Source organism: Mastomys coucha, unplaced genomic scaffold (genome assembly GCF_008632895.1).
Source record: "Mastomys coucha isolate ucsf_1 unplaced genomic scaffold, UCSF_Mcou_1 pScaffold22, whole genome shotgun sequence".
NCBI classification, from domain to species: domain Eukaryota; kingdom Metazoa; phylum Chordata; class Mammalia; order Rodentia; family Muridae; genus Mastomys; species Mastomys coucha.
In genome coordinates this window covers 35,930,287-35,954,627 of record NW_022196905.1, presented here as the reverse complement: position 1 = coordinate 35,954,627, position 24,341 = coordinate 35,930,287, and the positions used below count along the sequence as shown (strand labels likewise).

The 24,341-nt window shown below is 40.1% G+C and overlaps 1 protein-coding gene across 7 annotated transcripts in view; it reads left to right on the top strand.

Annotated features, from left to right (window-relative positions):
• The window catches only part of Bod1l1 (biorientation of chromosomes in cell division 1 like 1), a 56,446-nt gene that overhangs the window by 18,821 nt on the left and 13,284 nt on the right, over positions 1-24,341 (top strand). For 2 of the 7 annotated variants that reach the window (XM_031342072.1, XM_031342075.1), the window contains exons 9-17: positions 1,747-1,819; positions 3,305-9,278; positions 11,222-11,286; positions 12,219-12,303; positions 15,275-15,318; positions 16,589-16,649; positions 18,154-18,224; positions 18,620-18,716; positions 20,149-20,228. In XM_031342072.1, the coding sequence (XP_031197932.1) occupies positions 1,747-1,819; positions 3,305-9,278; positions 11,222-11,286; positions 12,219-12,303; positions 15,275-15,318; positions 16,589-16,649; positions 18,154-18,224; positions 18,620-18,716; positions 20,149-20,228 (6,550 nt within the window). Of the gene's footprint in view, positions 1-1,746; positions 1,820-3,301; positions 9,279-11,212; positions 11,287-12,218; positions 12,304-15,274; positions 15,319-16,588; positions 16,650-18,153; positions 18,225-18,619; positions 18,717-20,148; positions 20,229-24,341 lie in introns of all 7 variants that reach the window. The other 5 variants (XM_031342074.1, XM_031342071.1, XM_031342073.1 and 2 more) reach the window with 3 other exon arrangements.

Here is a 24,341-nt window from a genome sequence, read left to right as displayed (position 1 = left end):
CCTTCTGGCACTTTGAAATTTACCCAGCAAGGAAGAAGGTTTCAAAAATAGTACCAGCTTGATTTCTCCATGTCCTGTGACCAAGGTCTGTGGTGTTTTCAGCAATAGGATCTTACTATCAAGTTATGGTTGCAACCAAGATCGGTGGTAATAGGTAGTATTGTTTTGGGAATTTCTGAGACCCCTTCCTAACCAATAACTTGAAGAGAAGCATCTCACACTTAGCATTGGGTCTTTATTTGGCAACCTAGGCTTCTAGGGGAAGCATTATCCTCTGCGTGTCCAAGGATAGAACTCAGGTCACCTATCTTGGCAGAAAGCAGCTTTACCTAATGGGCCATCTTGCTAACATTGATAGTCTTAATAGAAAAGCAGGAACTGATGCAACCGAGGGAATGATTTGTAGTACAACAGAAGGATGAAAATAAAGAAAACAACAATCAGAAAAAAAAAGAAAGTAGTCATAGAGTCTCATATTGACTGTAGATGTTACTGTGTATTTGTGAAAGCCTTGCCTTGGAATTTGATGTTTTTATCATCTTTCATTGTATTAATAGCTATAGCATTTTAAAGTACATTTTTAATAATTTTGTGAAAATCTGACAGAAGCTTTAGATTGTATCCCAGAAAGTGTATGTATATAAACAGTTTTCCATGTTTCAGAGTTCTGTTTCTGGGCTCCTGGAAGTACTTATAGAAGCATCTGGTTTGAGCCTGTGGGAACCACTTAGTAACAGAGGGTGCATCTGTTCACCAGGCTTTTCAGCACCTATTTTTAATATCACCCCATGATTTTCTCTTCACATAAAGCTGTTTTTTTTTCCTCCTAGCACTGTATTTTCATTGCTTCAGTTATCTACTGAAGAATTACAAAGGCAAAGAAACTCTTGAAAGTATGATATAATGTGAACCATAGTCTACAATTTTACTGTTCCATTAAATTACAATTCTTTTCTTAGACTTACTTATTTTTATATTATGTATATGTGTATTTATCTACATGCATTTCTGTGTGTTACATATGTGCAGGAGCCTGTGGAGATAATGTGGGATACTCTTGAACTAGAGTTACTAACGGTTGTGAGCTGTCATGTGGGTGCTGGGACCTGAACCCAAGTCTTCTAGAAGAGAAGCAGATGATTTTAGTGGTTGAGTCCTCTCTCTAGCCCATCATACAATTATGTAAATTAGTCAAAACTTGAAGATAAGTGAATTTACAGAACTTAGAGAAAGAAATCAGTTCTCAGGTTTGTTGTACCCTGTTCATATAGCTCTGAGTCAAAAAAGGCCTCCCTGCTTTTTCAAAAGCTGGTGAAGCAGTTAGACGTATGCATAGTGGGTACAGTGTTCACAGGGCAGCACATTAGGAATTGTCCTTGTAGCATGTTTTTCTTTAGCACCAGGAATGTTCATGCCACACTTGAACTGTGTTTTTTTGTTTGTTTGTTTGTTTGTTTCGAGACAAGGTTTCTCTGTGTAGCCCTAGCTGTCCTGGAACTCACTCTGTAGACTAGGCTGGCCTCGAACTCAGAAATCTGCCTGCCTCTGCCTCCCAAGTGCTGGGAATAAAGGTGTGTGCCACCACTGCCTGGCTGAACTGTGCTTTTTGATGACTAAACAGAAGGTTACATTAAAGTGTAACCAGCCTCCATAAATGAAATGAGTAGTAAAAAAAAATGTTTCAATTCTCTTGTGAGATTCTTAGATTCAGATTGGAAGTTCATATTTGATTTACTCCCCTCTCAGGAATGTTGATGAAAATTCCAAAAAGAAACCTCAGGCTGAGGAAGATTCCAAAGAAGCCCTCAAAACAAGTGAGGTATGTCTTAGTGAAGCCCTTGTCAGAGCCCTTATGTTAGGTATGGGTCTTTCAGTATTCCTTTGCAGCAAAACAGCATAATATGATCTTTATGATGCTATGTCTTAAAAACCATTCCACTCAGGATTTTTAGCCTCTTCCCATTCAGTCTGAATTCCCTGTTGTAATGGGTTAATACATATGATTTAGTTTTGTGTAGAGAGTATGTTCTCTTCCCTTACCCCCTTCACCCTGTTTCTTATATTCAACAATAACAAATTGTCAGTAAGGAAAAAGAAAGAGAAAACTAAAATTGTCCAGAGTAGGTCCCCTATTTTATCTTTTTGGTTTCCACATGTATAGAGTTTTTTGGAAGGGAAGTATTCTAACAAAAAAAATTTTTTTGAGACTTTGCTCACTTGGTGTTACCTCTTAATGTTCATAATTATTTAACAATTGATTAATCTACTGAATGGATATATTCTCAATTACTTAAGCACTAGCTTGTGTTTGACTCTAAGGTTGTGTCCAAAATGTGCAAATTCTAAATTGTGAAGATACATGTAGTGAATGCATTTTTCCCTGTGTTGAGTTATTTTCTTAGGACAGATTTACCTTTAACTGAATGTAAGTGTTTATTTGTATTAATATATCCATAAGCCCATAGCTACCTCATCATTATGTTTCTTAGGTAGAGACACTAGTAGCTTGGTAATTGTTAATAGCCAGTACATTTCTTTATTCAGAAACTAAAGTCATATTTAGACATAGTCCTGATATGTTACTGTATATATTTAAATGTTTAACTTCCTTTGTGATAGTTTTTTTGTGGAAATTATCTCAGGAAGTCTCACTCATGTTAATGTACTAAATCCTAAAACTGGGGTGGAGAGGAAAGTTCAGGTACTGTGCATACTCCCTCAGCATCTTCCTAGAACATATGAACATACATGTGTGTATATGCTTATGTCACATGTATATGCTTACAGTGTTACTCAGTTACTATGTACATTTGGAATTTTATGAATAGAATATTGCACAAATAGTCTAAATCCATATGACTTCTATAAGTAATTTGGGTTTCTAAATTTTAAAATACAATAAGCCATTACTCATCCGCCAGCATGTATATTTTTATATTGAAAAGAATACTAGGTTGTACCCTAGTTAACTATTATTATTCCCTAGTTATTATCATTCGTTCCTAGTTATTAAAGACTGTTGGGTATTAGTGAGCTATAGTTATTTATAGTATTGAAGACTTCCTAAAGGCATGAACCAGTTAGATAAAATAACTGCTCTGTAAAACTGGGAAGAATGTGAAATGCAAAGTGTGATCATCTAGACACTTACATTGCACTTCTTGGTTCCTGATAACGTACTATGAGCTACCTCATCCATGGAGCTGAAGTGCCTCAGATGATCCAGAGCTCACATAGTAACTAAACCCAAATATTAAGTTTGCATCGAAAATGTGTTTCCTAAGTACCCTTTGTTTTCCAGCAGCACTGTGAAAAAGAAAAGGCCTCCTCCAAGGACCTCAAGCACACTCATGGAAAAGGTGAACCAAGTCGACCTGCCAGGAGGCTTTCAGAGTCCCTGCATCCTGCCGATGAAAACAAGACTGAATCAAAAGTCGAAAGGGAATATAAGCGACGGACATCCACTCCTGTTGTATTGGAAGGAGCTCAGGAAGAATCAGATAGCAGAGATGGAAGAAAGCAACCAGAACGCTCAGAAACTAATACGGAAGAAGCCCAGAAGCAGAAAAGCACCCTTAAAAATGAAAAGTATCACAAGAAAGATGATCCTGAAACACACGGGAAAGGCCTACCTAAAAAAGAGGCCAAGTCTGCCAAGGAGAGGCCTGAGAAAGAGAGAGCTCCATCAGAAGAAAAGCCATCATACAAACACAAACACAAAGGTGACAGTGTGCATAAAGTGGGTGACGAGGCCGAACTCCACTCTTCTGAGAAGACTGAAACAGAGGAAAGTGTTCGGAAGCAAGGTCAACAAACAAAACTCTCTTCAGATGATAAAACTGAACGTAAAAGTAAACACAGGAATGAAAGGAAATTGTCAGTATTGGGTAGAGACGGGAAGCCAGTTTCTGAATACACTATAAAAACAGATGAGCATGCACGTAAAGATAACAAAAAGGAGAAGCACCTGTCGTCTGAAAAAACCAAGGCCGAACATAAATCAAGAAGATCAAGTGACTCTAAACTTCAGAAAGACGCTCTAAGCTCCAAGCAACACGGTGTAACCTTGCAGAAAAGAAGCGAGAGCTGTTCTGAAGAAAAGTGTGAGACAGACTCCACTAATGCCAATAGCAGCTTAAAGCCAGAAGAGCCTCTTCATAAGGAGAGGCGACGAACGAAGAGCTTGTTGGAAGAGAAACTTGTATCAAAGTCTAAATCAAAAGGTCAAGGCAAACAAATAAAGGCTGCTGAAACAGAATCACAGGAAAGTGTCACAAAACAGGTGACAACTCCAAAGCCTGATAAAGAAAAGAACACAGAAGACAATGACACAGAAAGGCAGCGCAAGTCGAAACTTGAAGACAGAACTTCTGAAGAAACTGTCACTGACCCTGCATTAGAGAATGCTGTACCTTCAGCACATAGTACGCAGAAGGACCCTGGGCACAGACCTAAGATAGCATCAATTAAAGAGAAGCATAAGACAGATAAAGACTCAACTTCCTCTAAACTTGAGAGGAAGGTCTCAGATGGGCACAGAAGCAGAAGCTTAAAGCACAGTAACAAAGACATGAAAAAGAAAGAAGAAAATAAGCCAGATGACAAGAATGGTAAAGAAGTTGACAGCAGTCATGAAAAGGGCAGAGGGAATGGCCCAGTCACAGAAAAAAAACTAAGTAGAAGGCTGTGTGAAAACCGAAGAGGAAGCATGTCACAGGAAATGGCCAGGGAAGATAAGTTAGCAGCAAACATGTCAGGCACTGCCAGTAGTTCCTCTCTGCAGAGACCAAAAAAAAGCACAGAAAGCACATCCATCCCCGAACAAGAGCCAATGGAAATTGATTCTGAGGCAGCTGTTGAAAATGTCTCTGAACTTTCTAAAACCGAAGACATCAGTAGTAATAGTTCCCAGCAAGACACTGACTTTGAAAATGTTACAAAACATAAAGCTGCTGCTGGAGTTTTAAAGGATGAGTTAAGAACTTCCATGGTAGATTCAAAACCAGCAATAGCTATGACATATAAGTCAGGGCGTGGACTAGCAGTAATGAGCAATTCTGAAAAGCATGCTGACCATAAAAGCACCTTGACCAAGAAAGTGCATAGCCAAAGTAATACATCAAAAGCCACTCCTAGGGAGAAAGAGCCAGTTCAGCGAGGAGCCCATGAAGTAAGTGTAGACTCTGAAGTAAGTCGGAAAGTACTCTCTAGGATTCTATCAGAAAACGAGAAGGGACAGAAGAATTTGAAAAGCGTGCCCAAAATCACTGAAGAATGTGGCACTCACAGAAATACTCTTGAATACTCTACAGACTCAGACCTCTTGACATCCTCAGCCTCTGTGACTGTTGTTCCTCAGAAAGAATCTCACAATTCCAATACAATTCCTGTAATTGACAGAGAAGCCATTTCAGAGGGTGGCAGAGCCAGTACCTCCCTTGTAAATCATTCTGATATCCCTAACCAAAATTTGACTGTTAAGAAGTCAGAAGTCCATAAAACACATAGCAGCAAAGAAGCAAATGATGGCTTCACAGTGGATATACCAGCAAAAGCAAATGGGGGTACCAAAAGGCATCTTTCTGAAGATAGCCAGGCCACGTTGCTGTATAGTAAAGAAGGCAAAATAAGCATACCTCTTGCTGGCAAGTCAACAGACATGATTGGCGAAAATAAGAACATTAGCAAACAGAGGAACCTGATGGGCACTGCCAAGAAAGAGAGTGATCTGAAAGTAGATCCTGATGTAAAGCAAGACGGTGCTGCAGGCGAGCATGTCGTAGATCTGAGTACAAGAAAGGAGGCTGAGACAATCAGACGTAAGCATAATAAAGATCCAGATGAAAGTAAAAATATTCCAACTCATGTTGAAAGGAAGACTGAAAACAGTGAAGTAGACACCAGTGCTAGGCGTGATTCTGCCCCTGTGCCACAGCAAAGGCATGGGAAAGTGGAAAGGGGGGCAGCTGGATCTGGTAGAGGAGACAAAGCTTTTATTGCTACTAGTACTGAAGGGACAAACAAAGGCACCGTGTTAAACACAATCAAGACTGGAGATGCTACCACCACTTCATCAGAAACAGGAGAGAAGGGGATGGCCTTACCTTGCACCAGGATTGAGGCAGACGAAGGCTTCATTATGGGTGCATTCCCTAAAAACCATCCCCTCCAGATTGGGGCAGAAGCCAGGGAATGCACTGTTTTTGCTGCAGCTGAAGAGGGTAAGGGTGTTGTCACAGAAGGATTTGCTGAAAGTGAGATTTTGCTTACAAGCTCCAAGGAAGGAGAAAGTGGAGAATGTGCTGTGGCTGAGTCAGAAGACAGAGTAGCAGGTCCCTTGGCTGCTCATACAGTTCAAGCTGAAGCCAATGTGAACAGTATTACAACAGAGGAAAAAGATGATGCAGTAACCAGTGCAGGCTCTGAGGGAAAATGCAGTGGTTCTTCATGTGCAGTCGAGGGGATGGCTACTTTTATTGGTGAAATTGAAAGTGATGGAGCCGTTACAAGTGCTGGAACAGAAATAAGAGCAGGATCTCTGAGCAGTGAAGATGTTAATGGGTCCCAAGAAAATAGGATACAAGTTGGTCCTAAAAAAGAAACAGAAGGCACTGTGACATGTACTGAAGCCAAAGGAAGAAATGATAACTTCATTTGCTTGGTAACTGGAGTAGGAACCCAAGAGCAACGTGTAGTTACTGGTGCAGATGTGGTCCAAGTAAATGATGATAGATCCCAAGAGGCAAATGCCAATCAAGAAGGAGATGGTTCTGGAACTGATGGTACAGAAGGTGAGAGTGCAGTCACCAGCACGGGCATTACTGAAGAAGATGGGGAAGCATCAGCAAACTGCACAGGCTCAGAAGACAACAGGGAAGGCTGTGCCATAAGTTCTGAAACAGAAGAAAATGCAGAGAGTGCCATGGACAGCACAGAAGCCAAAGACATTACTAATGCACCTTTGGTGGCTGCTGGTCCCTGTGATGATGAAGGCATTGTGACCAGCACAGGTGCAAAAGAAGAGGATGATGAGGATGAAGGTGTTGTGACTAGTACTGGAAGAGGAAATGAAACTGGACATGCTTCAGCTTGCACAGGGATAGAAGAAAATGAAGGAATGATGGTTTGTGAGAGTGAAGAGGGGGGTGGTCAGATTGGCCCTACAATAGACCATATTGATGCTGAGGCTGGGGCAGCAACTATGAATACAAATGACAGTAATGTTGATAGTATGAGTGGTGCAGAGAAGGAAATCAAAGACACCAACATCTGCTCTAGTGCCAAAGGGATTGTGGAAAGCAGCAGCGTAACCAGTGCCTTGGCAGGAAACAGTGACAGGCCACCAATTCTAGGTGGTAGTGAGGGGCCTATGGCTAGTGCAACTTCTCACCACAGTGATAGTCAACTTACCAGGAAAGAAACAGTAGAAGATACAACTATTTCCACTGGCTTGGTGAGGGGCAGTGATGATGTTCTTGTATCTGGTGCAGTTCCAGAATGTGAAGTTGGCCACATGTCACCCAGGGAAAATGAAGAGTGTGTTGGCCTTATGGCTTCTACAGCCAGTTGTGATGTTTCCAACAAGGACAGCTTAGCTGGGAGTAAAAGTCAGGGCAATGGCTTGATGATTTCTACCAGTACAAATGATTGCACCCCTCAGATAAGTGCAGTCATAGATGTGAAAGGAGGCCATTCCTGCACTCTGAGCACTGAAGAAAATAGGGACAGCGCCAGAGTACACAGGGAAGGATTTGAGGCTCCTATGCCCAGTGCACTTTCAGGTGAGAAGAGCCAGCTCACTGCTAGCAGAAGTGAAGAAAAGGACGAGTGTGCCATGATTTCCACAAGCATAGGGGAAGAATTCGAAGTTCCTATTTCCAGTGCTATTACAGTCACATGTGGAGAAAGGCAGCAGCCAGTTGTAGCAGTTGAGGAAAGCACTACAGGTCCAGTCTTGGTAAGCACTGAGGACTTTGAGGTACCTATGCCCAGTGCTCCCACTGAAGCTGAAAGTCCTCTTGCCTCAACCAGCAAGGAAGAGAAGGATGAATGTGCTCTCATTTCAACAAGCATAGCAGAAGAGTGTGAAGCCTCTGTTGCTGGTGTAAGTGGAAATGCACCATCTGTTACAGATGGGAATGCAGTCATCTCAACAAGTTCAGGGGAAGACTGTGAAAGTTCTGTGTCCAGTGCTGTCCCTCAGGAGGCCGTCTGTCCCTCAGTCATACCTGTAGAGGAGACAGGTGACACTGCTATGATTTCTACAAGCACCTCTGAAGGATGCGAAGCAGTCATGGTTGGTACTATCCCTACAGATGATGACCAGGCCACCACTGTGAGAGGGGAAGATTTGAGTGATGCCGCCATTATCTCTACCAGCACAGCAGAGTGTGTGCTGACATGTACTAGCCTAAGCAGACATGAAGAGAATCAGCAAGCCACACACAACCCAGAAGGAAATGGTGGACATTTAGCCACAAAGCTAAGTAAGTGTGAACTACCCATGCCCAGCCTTGTGGCTGAGAGTAATTGTAAGTGCCCTGGGCCATTTACTACGGGCAAAGGAGTAGGTCCTTTAATGGCAGTAAGCACCAGGGGGGAGCATGATAGGCTGCCGGTCTGTGAGCCCTCAGCAGGACAAGGCCAGCCAGGCACTGCTTTGTGCGTAGGAGAGGAAGAAAGTCATGGCATGGACTGCCCTGGTGAAGACCTCAATGCAAAAGAAAGGAATACATTGCTGAGCTCTGTTCAGAGGCAGAGCAAATGTGCAGAAGCAGAGGCAGCAGGGGACAGTAGCACAGCCAGGGATATAGTGAGAAAGGACTCAAAGAGGAATGCGAACTCACTGTCTGAGACAAACTGTCTGAGAGGACCAGAACAGAAATCTGCTGAGGACTCCTCTGGCAATATTCACTGTCTGGCAGTGGTAAATACTGGTGCTAAAGCTGATGACCTACTGCCGGTCGCAGATGCTGCATCGGAGTATCCTGACCACCAGGAACTTGAGAACAACTTGAAAACTACCACCAAATGTATTACAAACCAAGAGTCAAAAATGCCTTCTTCCCACACAGCAGTCCTTCCAACTTTCTGCCATGTAGCTCCATATGCTTCAAAACAGGAGGGGGACTTGCCTACAAAAAGTGACCACAGTGGTACATGGACTGGTGAAGGGTCTGCTGAGAAAAGGGGACATGTTGCTGGTGCAAGGCAGTCATTCTACAGGGAAGGAACCCTTGACGTCACTCTTCCTCCTAAGGATAATGGGTGTGGCATAGGTGAGAGTCCATTTAGAATTGCCTATTCTAACAGAGGTGACTTTATAACAAATCCTGTGTCTTAAATATTAAAACTAGACCATTGCTCATCGGTCAGTATAGAAAATGCAGGAGGCTAAGGGGAGGCACCTAAACATGTTGGTTTTCATGACTGGCAAGTTTCTGAGCTTCGTCCATCTTAAGATTTGTTTGTCTGTACATTAATTGGTTGGTTGAGGATTGAACCCTGGACCTCTCATATACTCTACAGCTGAGCTACATATATTTCCAGCTCCTATTTTTATTAACTCAGTTGGTAGTTCAAGTAAGATGCATTAATTTCCAGTTCAGAATATTTGGAAGAGGGGCATGCTCCTTCAAACGTACTATTGTGGAAATCAGTAATCTCTTTCAAAGGTATAGTGCAGTGATTATACTATCTAGTTTCAGGTGCTGTGTGCAATTACTGCTATGCTAGGCTCTAGGGGCACAGATAATTAATGTGGGAAAGACAACTATGAATTCTGCCACAGTGACTCAAGTATGACAAGTGTTTAGGATGAGGTGGAGAACAACATATTCCACAAGCTCAGTTTCTGAGTTAGAATTGAAGGAGCCAGTAGACTTTGATTCATCTCCATTTAGCTTTATAAACTATGGCATCCTTAACATTTAAAGAGGAACCAACTTTACTTACACTAAGCCTAGCTTCAGAAAGCTGCAGCTAGTAGATTAAGCTCTGATTGTTAGGCAGCATTAACAAAGCCCTAACTTGTCTTCTCCAAGGAAGAACATACCAATTGGTTGTCTAGCACCAAATAGCCCTGAAAGTACACATAAGTAATGTTATACATACTGAGCAGGTTATATGTCTAGAAATGTGTGGGAGCGAGCACACGTATATGTATGTACATACTTATGCACATAATAGCAATTAATAAAAAGAGAGGACATGAATTTAAAAGAGCAAGGAGGGTCTATGGCAGTTTGGAGGGAGGAAGGGGAAGGGGTAAATGATATAATCTCAAGGATAAAAGGAGAGATGGCTCAGCTTAAGAGCACTGACTGCTCTTTTAGAGGACCCAGGTTCGACTCCCAGTACCCACAGGCAGATCACCATTAACTCCAGTTCCAGAGGATCTGACACCTTCTAATAGATGTATATGCAGGCAGAACAATGTATGTAAATATAAATAAATATTTTTTAGATCAAAAAATTAGGAATAAAAGTATTCTAAGGGTTGAAATAAATACTTTACCTTTCCCATTACATTTAGCTTAGAATTAATTGAATACTCCAGTGGTTTGTGTGAATTGGTTATTAATCTGTCCTCTGGAAAAGCAAATAGAGACCTTTTAACAAGAAAAAACTTGCAGGCTCTTGGGGAAATAAAGGCTCTTGCTTTTCTTTATCAGCTTTTATGTGAGACAGGTGAGGGAAATAAGCCACAGTTAAAAAGGATGTGATAAAATTGCTACCTGAAAAGATTTCATTGTCTCTGCATCTACCTGACAGGTTTTAATTCTGTGTTCAGTTTCACTGTCAGGAAGCAAAGTGAGTCTACATACATCACCTTCTCGGTCGGGTCGGGTGTTTATAAATCTCAGAGGTTCACAATGCTGCTTAGATATTTTTAGAGACAAATTAAATGGAGCTGACTATAGAACAATAGTAGGAAGTAAGATAAATCCACAAATAATATATTTTATCTCCCTTTCTGGGCAGCTACCTTTTATGCAAACAAGAAGGAATTCCATTCCCCGCAGATGAGCAAATGGTCACTGCCTTTTTCCAGCCCCTTCCCCAATGGTGGACTTCTTTTTGCTGCTTTTTTGCTTACAGTGAAATAAGTCAGCAAGTGTAGGTGGTTCTGACTACCAGATAACATGCCATTTCTTTTCTGTGTGACATGTATTTTTGCATTCAATTTTTAAAATTATGTTAATTCTTTGAGTTTCATTAGGCAATGAAGAGTCACCACCAAAGGGTATAGGAGGATTGGAACTACCAGCCAGCTTAACAACTGAGGTAAGACCAGACACACGGTGGTGGTGTCACCGTATGGGGTGAAAAGCTAAGGACTTCAGTAATCTTAGTAAAAAGCACTGTTGTTAGTTCCATCTCCTCGAGGCAGACATGGAGCCACCTTCAGTCTCTCTGTTACCCATGTTTAATTTGCTGTCAACAAAACATGAGTCCGTGACTTTCTGTTTCCATAGCTACCTCGGTAGTGGTTTCCCCGTTAGAACTAACTGGACTTCTGCTACTGCCCTTCCTATGGTTTATGTTGCCATGTCCAGTGTCTTTAAAACTGGAAATTGGATCTTGCCATAGCTCTGCTTAACTTTTCCATGGTTTCATGTTTTGAATAAAATTGCTGTTAATCTTGATAGATCTGTACCATACCCAATTTAGACTCTTGTTTCCTATTTCTAGACTGATTCCTCATAACTGCCAACAGTGTGAGGAGCTGGCAGTGAATGGAGGTTACCAACAATGCAGAGGGAGCTTACCCCAAAAGAGCATTGGACAGGCAGCAAGGAGAGTTTGCAAAAGGACACTGGTGCAGAATTCTAAAAGTAGAGTTGAAGTTTATTGGAAGAGAAAGAAGAGAAAACCTAGGCAAAGAGAGAAAGGATGGAGGATACTGTGGTACTTCAGGCTCCCCACTGTTTAACACTTCATTCTGGCTAAGGAGTAGGATGAATTAGGGAGGACCACATGGATTGTGCTAAGCTAGAGTTTTAACCTTTTGCTGTAAGAGAAGCATTGATGGGTGGAATGTGAGATTGGAGTGATTTTCCTTGTTTTGTTTTTAAATGTTGACGTGCTCACTTTTCAGTTCATGGGAAGTAGATTTTTAAATTCCTTCTGGATGCTGAGGGAGGAAGCGTCTAATTTTCCAGAATTGCCAGCTACGCTCACCTTGCTTATTTTTGTGATGCTTTGGATTTTCATAGATATCTGTGAGTTCAGAGGAAGATACAAATCATGGAGTTGTAGCGGCACCCGCAAATCCGTGTGTTGGAAGGCCAAGTGGGGCAGGTAGGCTGCTTCTAGCAGTCATTCACATTGTGTTTTTGTTCACACTGTCTGTCTCTGCATTGGTTTTTATCTTTCATTGCGGCTTACAGTTGGTTGATAGTTTAGAGTAAAACACTGGCAGACTATGAATTTGCCTCTCCCTTTTTAAAATACTCCAGAGAAAATTATTTTTATTTTTTTTGTTGTTGTTGTTAAAGATTTATTTAAAATTTTGTTTATTTGGGTGGGTGAGTGTGCACATGAGTGCACCTGGGAAGCCGGAGCTGTCAAATCGCTTGCAACTGGAGTTAGAGGCAGTTGTAAGTCACTTTATCTGTGCATCGGGAGCCAAACTTTGATTTTCTGCGAGAGCAGCACACCCTCATCTCTGCTGAGTTCTCCCTGAGCCCTGTATTGATTCATTTTTAACATAGCCCCTTTCACATCCAGTTCTATATAGGGTTGTTGTTTAAATCTGGCATCTCCAAATAATCATGGAAAAAGAAAAACCGTCTGCGTGCAAGTGCTTCATTCCCTGCCTGTTTCTCCCTGCCCTCCCAGGGCTGCTGCAGCCTGTCTGCAACAACCAGTCATGTGCCCTAAGCCCTAGCATTCTGCCTTTTGCCCTAGTAACAATACAAAACCACTCGTAGCTTGCATCACCTCTTTCAATCTATCACATTTTCTATTGTCAACTATAAAACTTTTAAGAGAAAGTCTCAGAATTAGAAAGGATTAGGGCAACAGCTTTCAGATGTTTTAATCTCAAGACCACTGTGTACTCTGGACAGTTATGAAGGGCTCCGGGGCCAAGATATTGTCAGTTTGAATGTAGAATGTCCCCACAGGCTCATAAACTTGAACATTTAGTCTCTAGGTGGTAGTGCTGTTTGGAAAGGTTATAGAGCCTTTAAGAAGCAGAGCCTCACTGGAGGAAAAGGTTTAGATAGCCTAGCTGTTCTTCATTCCTACTCTGCTTCCTGAGTGTGGAAGCAATGTGAGCAGCCACTTTGTGTTCTGCCAACATGCCTTCCCTGCCGCAGTGGACTGTGCACCTCTGGAATTGTAAGCCAGAGTAAACTTCCTCTCTTCTTTGTCAGCATGCTTCATCACAAAAATGGGAAAGTAACTAAAACATGCATTAAGACTACTAAGATGTTATCTGCCTTATGAGTTTGTGATTGTGTTAGGGAGTTTTCAGTTGGCCCTGCTTCTGTTATGCTCACAGTTAACTGAAAGGGGTACTAAACTCCAGCAGTGGCTGAAAGTGTAATTCAGTTCAGCAGTAAGTATGGCACTTGCCTCGCATGTGGGAAGCCCTTGGTTTTAATCACCAATACCACCACCAGCAAAAAAATCTCCAGACAAAATTCACTATAAGTCTACGGTGTACTTTATTCTTATACTATGATTTTTAAAAAGAAAGGAAGAAAAGAAAAGGATGAAAAAAAGCATCTGAGTAGGTGGAAGCAGAAAGGAGGAATTCCCCTGGCTGGACCAGTCTGAGAACCATTAGGGTAAGGAATAAGAATGAGAAAAATTATAACAATAGAAAATGATTTTCTTCTCAGCCATACATTAAGAAGAAAAGAACTACCGTGTCAGGGTCAATTGTGCCATGACATATAGAAGGCTCGAAGTTCAATCTTCAGTACCACAATGGGGGAAGTTAACTAAAAACGTCTCACTTTTGAGGTTTTAACTTTCTCCTCTCTCCCTTCCTTCCTGTCCCCGCCCCCGCTTCTCCAGTGTTAAATATCTTCCAAGTCAAGTGGCACAGCCAGGGTCATTTGGATGGCAAACAACATAAAGCCCTACAAATACTACTTTAAAGGAAGTGTATAGCTCACAGAGCTGAGATGAGGCAGGACCACAGCCAGTAAAACCTGAATCTCAGCTCTTCCACTCATCTTCCTATAGATCCACTTTCTCAAGCAGAGCCTTGAGGAACATGCTTTTGTACTAGTTCAGACCAGAATCCTAAGGAATATATTAAGCCAAGTGCTGTTTCTGGTATTGAATAGGATTGCAGAGTCTGGGTTCCTGTAGAAGATGCTAGGATGGCAGCAATGATATCTACTATAATTAGCTCTTTAAATTATTCCTCCAACAAAACATTAGACTAGCTGCTATGAGAACCAACTTACATGCCATGAGTAAGGTGCAGTAAAAGTGGATCCTTCAGATTCAAGGAATACTACTTATAATCCACATTGTGACTGCTATCTGGGAAGCTGGGGGAAGGGGCATAACTGAGGACGGTTCTGGACAAAAACATCTGAAATGGCCTTAGGAGCCTTCTACACAGAAATTCATAGTCCTCAGGACTATACCAAGATGCCGAGCCATTCATGCCAAAGTTAAATAATCCAGAATATGAATCCATATGGGTATGGGTCTTTAAATACTGTATAACGTTCACTGTCAAGAAGGAGATGTTTGTGCATTCTCAGTCTTTGGTTCCCATATCTACTTTTAGACTGTTTTACTGTGTTTAGGTACAACTCAATAAGAGATCTATTTACATAGAAGGAGGCTGTTTAAAAGAAAAATGTATATTCTGTCATTGTTGAGGAGAAACAGTAGGCTTTGTACTTCAAGTTCCAAAGAATATAAACAGACCATTGCTGTTTGAGGGGAAAGGATCTAACCTTTCATCTGTTGGCATTATTTTTAAATGAGCCAGTGTTAACTGCAGTTTAGCAGATAACATTTAAGATCTTCCACCTTTTCCTTAGCTACAGATCATTGAAATGGTTAAATCACCGCAGTGACTAAATGGGCTACAGATATTATTGTAAAAATCCAAGCTGTTTTTTTGGTAATACGCAGAACACAGGTTGTAAAAACTGATTGGTCAGAATTTTACGATTCACAAAAATAGAGGTCACTTGAGATTGTCTTATTCAACTCCTCTGCTCTGGAAAGCTTTAAATGTGCTGCTCTACATTTCAAACAATGTTGTTTCCTTCTGTCTCATGTTTTTGAACAGCTGAACTACAGATGGAAGCTTTATTGATGAGTGAATCACTAAATGTAAGTAGCTATAATAGTTTGTTTTTTGATGGTGGTTTGTGTTTTTCATTTAAGGATGAGTAAAGAAGAGATAACCAGTGTATGAGGAGGTGTGTGTACAAGAGGCCATGTGGAAGCATGCTCTTCACTCAAGTTGAGCAGCCTTTACTTGATCTTTTCCACAGTCACCTACATCCCTGATAAAGAACTCTGAGCTTTCTGGGTTTTATTATAATAGAATTGCAAATTCAATTATAATATCTTAGATTTTCTTGTCACTGTAGACAAAATAATTTGAGAGTTAGACCTCACATTAGAAGGTTTGTCTGAATAGACTGAATGTGATTGCAGTAAGCACTTCCTGCTAGGTGTGGTTCTCGTAATTGCTTTGAATCCTTGAAAATTTTGTTTTTGTGTTGCCTCAGTGTATCTATAGGGAACCTAATACCAGGGGTGAACATTTTTATAAAATGCTCACAAATCTCTATTCATGCTTTCCTGTGTCCTGGAAGAAATAGGAGAGCTCTCCTACTGCCAGTCACTGTGGGTTCAGAGTCCTTAACACAATTTATTGAACCACCCTGTTCCATACCTAGACGCCCGTAGACTATGCTGAAAAGAAAGAGAAGTCCCTGTCGTGGATCTCTAAATTGAAACCTACAGGACCAGACCATGTGTGCCACCCCTCACTCCAAGTCCCCAGTAGAGTGCAACCTCCAATAGTCATGAGGGATGTAAAATGTGTAGGATATAAGACTTTGTATAGTTGAAAGTATGATTACCAAATAGGTAATTTTATGACAAAAAATACTTAAGAGATTTGTTGTTTGGGATTTTCTAACTTTTTGAAACAGAGTCTTGCTATATAACCTGTTGCTTCATATGTAGAACAGCTGGCCTCAGCCTTACAGCAATCCTTCTGCCTCAGCCTCTCCAGTGCTAGGCTTGCAAGGATGTGCTACACCAAGCTCAAGAGGTTGTATAGCTAAAGAGAACTTATAAGAGTTCTTTGAGTGAAAGAGAATTCTGGAACATGAACTTTTTTTCTTATTTTGCTTTTTCTAAAATTATTTTAAAAACAAGGAGAATAAACATTGAAGCATGATAACTTAGTAGGTTAGAATTTTTTCACAAAGTGGACCCTTGGTACCCTTGAGCTTCTGTAAGCTGAAGAGAACATGCTCCCTAGTCCTGACAGCATTGTAAACAACCAGGTACACACACGCCTTTCTAACCTGCCTTTAAGTTTATGTGAGACTATTGAGAAACAACCCTCTTACTGTATATTTAGGTTGAAAATTCAGAGTCAAGAATCAATGAAGAAATTGACTATGAATCTCGAAGCAAAGAAGGTAAAGTTAATGAATTCCACTGTTGTAACTTTAGTGTTCATTATTAGTATTTCTTGAGAGTCTTCTATGTGCTATGCTCTACTCCTCTTCACAGATGTTCTTATGTAGTTTATATAATCCAATCAGGTGAACATTAAGCATTGCGTTTGTAGTTTCGGGAATAGCTGAGAGAGACTGAGTAATTTGGCTATACAGCTAATTGGTATTTGACCTTAACTAACTTACAAGAACTTTGCCAGCAGCCTCACAGTGGGTTCAGTCCAATGTTGGCACAAACTGCAGTCTCATGTGATTTGTATGGTTGAGATATATTAACTTCTCACAGGCTCGGTGTGATAATAGATCAGCACATCACATTCATGAGTCAGCCCTTGATATACATCACCTCTGAAGGTCACTAGCTCCAAAAAGAGAATTCTGTTTTCAACCAGCATGTAGATTTTTGTTGATTCCTGCTAACTTTGTTGATATTTCATATGACACCATATTTTAGAGAATAGCAAAACAGTTACATTGATTGATAGACACGCGTATGCCCATCACCTCATTTATCATACCTTAAAATTTAGCATATTTGTCTCACTTATTTGTTAAAATGTTACAAATGTAGTGAGTCCTCATAATAGGGCTGCCTTGTCACAATCTCTTTCTCTTTCATCCCATCCAAAGGGAACCACTATTCTGCATTAACTAGGTATGGTTTTAGTTTCATAAAGATACATAGCATATGTTGCTTTGTTTAGGTGAATGGTGACCACATTTTACAAACCACTTCCACAGTATTTACCTATTTTGCAATATGTTCTGAGGTCCTGTCCTCTTTATTTTATATAAGTCTAGTTACTTCATTTTAACGCCAGTTAATATTACATTGTACAATATGGCACAGTTTTGTTTTATTTTGTTTTTTGGTTGTTTTGGTTTTTTTTTGTTTTTTTTTTTTCTTCTGTTAGGTTTTTGCAGCTTTTTCCAATTGTAGAGTATTATTTTGTATGTCCCTGTTCCTCAAAAACATGAGCAGTGTCCTGTGTCTCCATATTTGCTTGGTTACAAGCACGTCGTCAGTATACTGAATGCTAGCTTATCCTCAGGTGGCATAGTTGTCACTTCACACTTGTATTGTACCTGACCTCATTAGGCTGTGATGCTTGCTGATCTGAAGGCTCTGGTGCAGTATGTCATGGGGATTCTTTGGACACCTAACACTGTTTGGCGACAAAGCTGAAGGAAGAAGGCTTTGAACTCTGCTGTGTAAAATTGAGTTTTGTAGCACTGATCTTAATTCACATAACAGTGACAGACAGTGGGACTTCCCTATCAGAACTGCTCTGAGAATCCATCAAAAATTATCCAAACTGTTGCTTACAGTGCCTAGTGCATAGCTGCTACTCAAAGGGGTGACTAGACAGCTTCCCAAACTACATGTACAAACATCCGGATGTTTTATTTCAGAGATTTAATATGTTTTTAAATATGGTTTTAGTTGTTGTATTTACCATTTCAGAAACATGCTGTGGTAGAAAAGACAGCAGGGAAGTGCTGAGCGGTTGCAGTATTAAAGCGGATCCTGAAGAGGTGTGTTTCCTACTTCACTTCTGCACACATGTGTTGTATATAGGGTTTTTACCTAACAGGAGGAAAGGTGGTACAAAGGTTTTCTTTCTTCTTGTGGTTTTGGATTTTGATTGGTTATCTGAAAGTTTTGTGTATGATTTGGTTATATGTGTCCTCCTCCCAGTTCTCCTGTACTTTTCTATCCATCAAGCTCTGTTGTTGCTGTTTTTTAAGCTCTTCAAGACCAGTTGTGCTGCTCAAATACTATTTCCTTATATAAGTTAGGTGGATGTTGAAGTTGTGTGTATCATTTGTGCCTGCTTACTGTTGTAACACTTACGTCCCGTGTTCTTGTTATGTGGTCAAAATGCATCTTAAATGACTGCTGCCTATAACATGGTCATTCTTAATTCCAGGTTGAAGAGGAAGAAAGGCAAATATCTAAAAGAACCAGAAAGCAGGACTCCTCCTCCTCCTCCTCAGAAGAAGAAGAAGAAGAAGAAGAAGAACTAGGTATTCCTATGTGCTTCTTAGATGTCGGAGAAGTTACATTCATACTTAATAACATGGAACAAGAAAACAATTCATGAAGATAGTAACTGTTTTTACTTCATAACACTTGAGGCTAATTGGAGACACCAATAGGATCTTTTCAGACTTGGATCCAGAAATGAAACTATTTACTGCAGAAAACCCAACTTGTGGACATCTCACAAATCTCTATAATGGGGACCTATGACCAGGCCAGATGGCAATGTATGCTGTGATTCTCTTATGGGCAGATAGTGGGCAGAGATAGTGAGGCACTTTAGCCAAGGTACATGTGATAATGTCTTTGCCTCATCCTGTTGATAACATGGCCTATAACAGCTGTATTATAGAACTTTCTACAAGAGTTGAAATGGTTCATTGTTACTGGATACTAACTACTAGAGGCTGTTGAGCATTTGGATATGGTCAGTTCGGATGAAAGGCTAAATTGTTTTAATTAATATTTTTTCAGTACATTAGGTAGTATGGGCCATAGTAATAAATCTATAAATACGTAATGACACAGTACCATGAAGTTTTCGGTCTTAATGCTCAGCCTGATACCGTGGACTCAGAATCTCAGCTGTTCAAGAGACTGAGCGGCAGGACATAAGGTCTAGGCCTAGCGGGCTACAGAGTCATACTGAAACACATGCTGTTAGCGGCTACCATGGCAGACATTTCCTGACACAAAGTAGAAAGTTATTAGATACAAATGAATGAGCATATAGAAAGAATACATATTTTCTCCTTTTTAATTAGATACATATGGTTATTTTGTGGTAGTAAATTGAGTTCATATTTTATATTTAGATATAATTCATAGTACTTTACTTATAGGCCCAGTTTATCTTCATAGTATGTAGTGAATAGAGGGTAAAGCTTGGAGAGGTTTACTTTATTTCCTCAAACAAACCTGCTCCCACAGCCCAGGTCTCAGGCTCAAGGCTATGCCTCTTGGGTGGAAATTATTCAAGAAAGCAAAGTTGCATTGTCTCTGGGACTCCAAGCACCCAGCCCTTCCCTAGACTCAGGTTACCCTGTGAGCTTCTTGGTTGTTGTTTTGTTTTGTTTTTTGTTTTTGAGGCAAGGTCTGGAGATGTAGCTGAAACTGTCCCTGAACTCTCAACACTCCTGTATCCATTACTGAGTTCTGGGGTAAACTGTCCTAGGTTCTCAGAGTTAAGTTATCATGCCCTGATGTCATTTGGAAGTTTTGGTGTTTTGTTTTGTTTTATGTTCCCTTTCTTCTGCAAGCCAACAAGTCCCATAACATTTTAATAATATTTAGAATAACTTTTGGCTTTAATGTATCATAGACAAAAGAAAAAAAGTCTGCTGTCCTAAAATAGAACTGTATTTCAGTTTCAGTTACTTTTTGTTCTTTTGTGATTCTGTCCACACTGATTTACAGATGATAGCCCAGATGTCCTGGATTCCAGAATAGAAACAGCACAGAGACAGTATTCTGAGACTGAGCCACATGACACAAAGGTATTTTTCTACTGATTGGTTTTAAGTTTGGAGGTAGCCTAGTTGCATCGTTGTGAATACTTATAACTTTTATCCTGCTACATTATGCTTCTAACAAAATCAGCTTGTTATAAAAGATGTAATATGAAAGTTAGATGTAATGCTTGCTTATCATTTTGCTCAATGGTCTTACTTTTTCCTCAAGGTTTTCACATGTTTTCTTCTGGCTTGCAGTTGATCATAGGAGAATGTGATAAGTGGTGATGCATGTTAGTTGTTGATGTGCCGCCTCTGGTCACTTTGTGTCCCGAGTCTGCAGCCCCAGACTGGCACTTGCCCACTGCTTCAGAGAAGCAGCCTGTGACGACTTGCCTTCCCTCTGCTCCCCTTCCTGGTGGTCCCAGATGTGCACACTTCCTGTTGTGCACTTCATGGGTGTTCTCTGAACCATTTCTGAGATGGCTACTCTTTATCTTCTCTGTCTCTCTTGTCCATGTTATTTTTCTCTACCTAGTTCTATGCAAATATAAAAGCTGGCTAAAGCAGTTCTCCTTGTGTCCATAAGGACTAGTGAACTAAATAAAAAGAAAGGACTTTTAATAGCCAAAGAAAGAAAAGTAGCATACTACCATGAATTTCAGTTTAGTTGTACCTAGGAAAGAAATAGGCTTTTAACTCATTCCTCATTGCCCTGTTCACAACTAGTATCATAATATAAGTACTCTAAATGAAGAGAGAAGCAATTTGAAGAAACTTTTATTTCCTCTCAATTTCATGTAAGCTTTTAAATAGTTAATTTATTTAAATCTAATAGCTCAGAGATAGAGAATTTGGTTAGAGTATGTCCGTAGAACCCTGAGTTCCATCTTTAGTCCTTTAACATAAAAAAGCATCCATAGGTAATATTTTCTGTATTTTCAGTGTTTTCCTACACAGAAGCTATGTTCAGAAGCTATTTAATATCCCATTTTACAGTAAAAGTGATCTGTAGACTCGGTCAGGGGTGATTTTACCATTCCTAAGACAGTTCATGAAGTAAGAATGTATCACTTTTAGAAGCAATAAAGTCGTTGTCAAATTAGCATAGCAAAACTAAAAAAAGATAAAGATTGGATTTGGAAAAACCCCAGGCACTGGAAAAGAGGAAAACAGAGAAAAAAAAAAAATGAGTTCACACTTGTCATGAGGAGCTGGTAAAATTCTTGAGGGACCTAGTGCTTGTTCTGAAACAATCATCCCCTAACTGGGAAGACATTCTGTCCCAACCATGAAGACTGGGCAGCATCTTCATCCATGATCCTGAGCAAACACCAGCTAGCAAAGGCATGTGTCTGTCTTCCCATCATCTGGCACAGGAAGAGAGTCTAGGTTGGAAATCACTCTATACATGATCCTGAGTATTAATGCGGACAAAGTAAACAGCTTGCTCTACAGACAGCTGTTAGGCTCTCTCAGGGGGGCAGACCTTCCGTATTCTAAACCCATACCCTCCAAGACTAAAAGCATAAAAAGCCACTAGAATATTTAAAAAGTGACCACTGCGTTTTAATTCTATTTTTTATTTAAAGCTATTCTAAAATTCTCTGTGAATATTTAATATAGAAACTAGTCCTGGTGTCTGCAATCATAGAGAGCTACATTGTCAGTCATGGGCTGTAATTCCATGTCTTGGTACTGGTCATATAGTGCTTTCAAGGTCCCCAGGGAAAGGGACTTGGGAATGCCCCGTGGGTTTCAGCATTATGTGATTAGATTTTACAGATAATCAGTCAAGTGAACTTGCAGACTCTATTAGCCTAATGTTAAATGCAGTAGCTTTCCAACTGGATACCTTAGGACTCCTACAAAGAGAACATTCAATGTGTAATCACACACAAATGAAAATTGCCTGAGCTCACACTGCTATTGCTAGGAGAAACACAAGCTTCTTGTCATAATCGTTACTAGGCCGGAAGAATCTGCCTCATAGTAGGCCATAAACCACAAATGTTTGGAAAGACTGAGATGTGGTATGATGCAGATGTGTTTGCTTTGTTTGATACTTATTTAAGTTCCTAAAAAATGGGCCAGCAAGATATGGATAAAGTAATAGATAGATAGATAGATAGATAGATAGATAGATAGATAGATAGATAGATAGATAGATAGGAGAAATAGGTAGATGGATGTATGGATAGATAGATACAAATAAGTAAAATAAGCTTATTTATTTCCCTAAATATTGTTTTTTTTAAAGATTTTATTTATTTTATGTGTATGAGTACACTGTAGCTGTACAGATGGCCGTGAGCCATCATGTGTGTGGCTGCTGGGAATTGAACTCAGGATCTCTGCTGGCCCCTCTCACTCCAGCCCCACTCACTCTGGCACCCGCTCACTCCGGCATAATTCACTATAGCTGTCTTCAGGTGCACCAGAAGAGGGCGTCTGATCTCATTACTGGTGGTTGTGAACCACCATGTGGTTGCTGGGATCCAAACTCAGGACCTTCAGAAGAGCAGTCAGTGCTCCTCCCCGCTGAGCCATCTCGCCAGCCCCATTTTTTTTTTAAAGATTTATTTATTTATTATATGTAAGTACACTATAACTATCTTCAGACACACCAGAAGGGGGCATCTGATTTCATTACAGATGGTAACCATGTGGTTTCTGGATTTGAACTCATGACTTCTGGAAGAGCAGTCAGTGCTCTTAACCGCTGAGCCATTGCTCCAGCCCTATTGTTTCTTTATAGTAGAAAATACTCAACATTGTGTCTTCCAGTTTTTGATAGTATCTGTAATCATGCTACTGTGTAGTAGAACACCAGAACTGGATTTCCTATTACTTAGTAGTCATTGACTAATCAAAAGATATTTTCAAAAGTGCATTGGAAATATATACAAATATATATATATATATATATATATATATACATACATACACACATATACATATATATATTTCTGTTTATAAATGTATATTAATATATATATATATATTCCAGTCTCTTTCCTGCTCACCCAGAAGCAATTTTTTTAACCCATCAAGTTCAATTTATTCTGCTCATATATTCTTGGATGTATGGCCTTAGACCTACCAGGGGCAACAATTTAAAGAAAACTAACTCTCCCTCACCAGGCAGCTATCAGTTGCCAATAGTTGGTTCCTCAGCTAGGGTTGGGACTTCATACCTACCTTCCCTCTCCATGCTAGGATTTGATCTGGCCTTAGCTTGCAATATAGGGTTTGTGTCTACTGTCCCAATCACTGAGTTTCTACATGTACTGCCCTACTCTGTCCAAAGGACAGTTTTATTGTATTCATCCTCCACTTCTAGCTCTCCCAGTATTTCTGCCCCTATGGTGATCTCTACGCCCTGGGGAAGAGGGATGTAGTATAGATGGCCTTTATGGCTGAGCCGTCAACAGTGTTTTATTTTCTGTACCTTGGCCAATTGTGGGCCTCTGTATTAATCTATATCTACTATAAATTAGAAGCTACTCAAATGAGGCTTAAGAAATGCATTTATGGGTATAACATTAAGTCATTAGGAGTCAATTTAATACTGTGTCTATATAACAGAAATAGTATGAAACCTGGAGAAACTAGGTTTGCTGTAGTCAAAAGTTCTTGATCCAGCAAACAGTTCCAAGTATGAGTTTCATTTTGCAGAGTGAGATTTTAATCAGAAAGTGATTACACCTGTGGGCATGTCTTGCTAGCCTAGTTGTGAATGTAGCTTTTAAGGTTCACTTGTTTTGTACTCAAAACTTTTTTCAACTCCTGGTGAATAATTTAACTGCTAGAGATTACTACTCTAAATTAGCTCAACTAAATTCCCAGATGTTCTTTTTGACATATTCCTGCTTTCTCCTTCCCTATACCCCTCTCCTCTACCACTCCATAAAGAAATGCAATTTATAGTAGTTCTTCCTTTGGAGTTTCTCTTAAATCAACAAAGATTTTGTAGGAAGAAGATAAAACTAAGCCTAACCTTGGTATTTTATATCTAAATCTGCTTTTCTGCCATCAGTTTTTGTTATCTTCTTTTAACAGTTCCAGTAACTGCAATAATGGTTATATATTTTTTTAAAGATTTATTTATTTATTATATGTGAGTACACTGTAGCTGTCTTCAGACACACCAGAAGA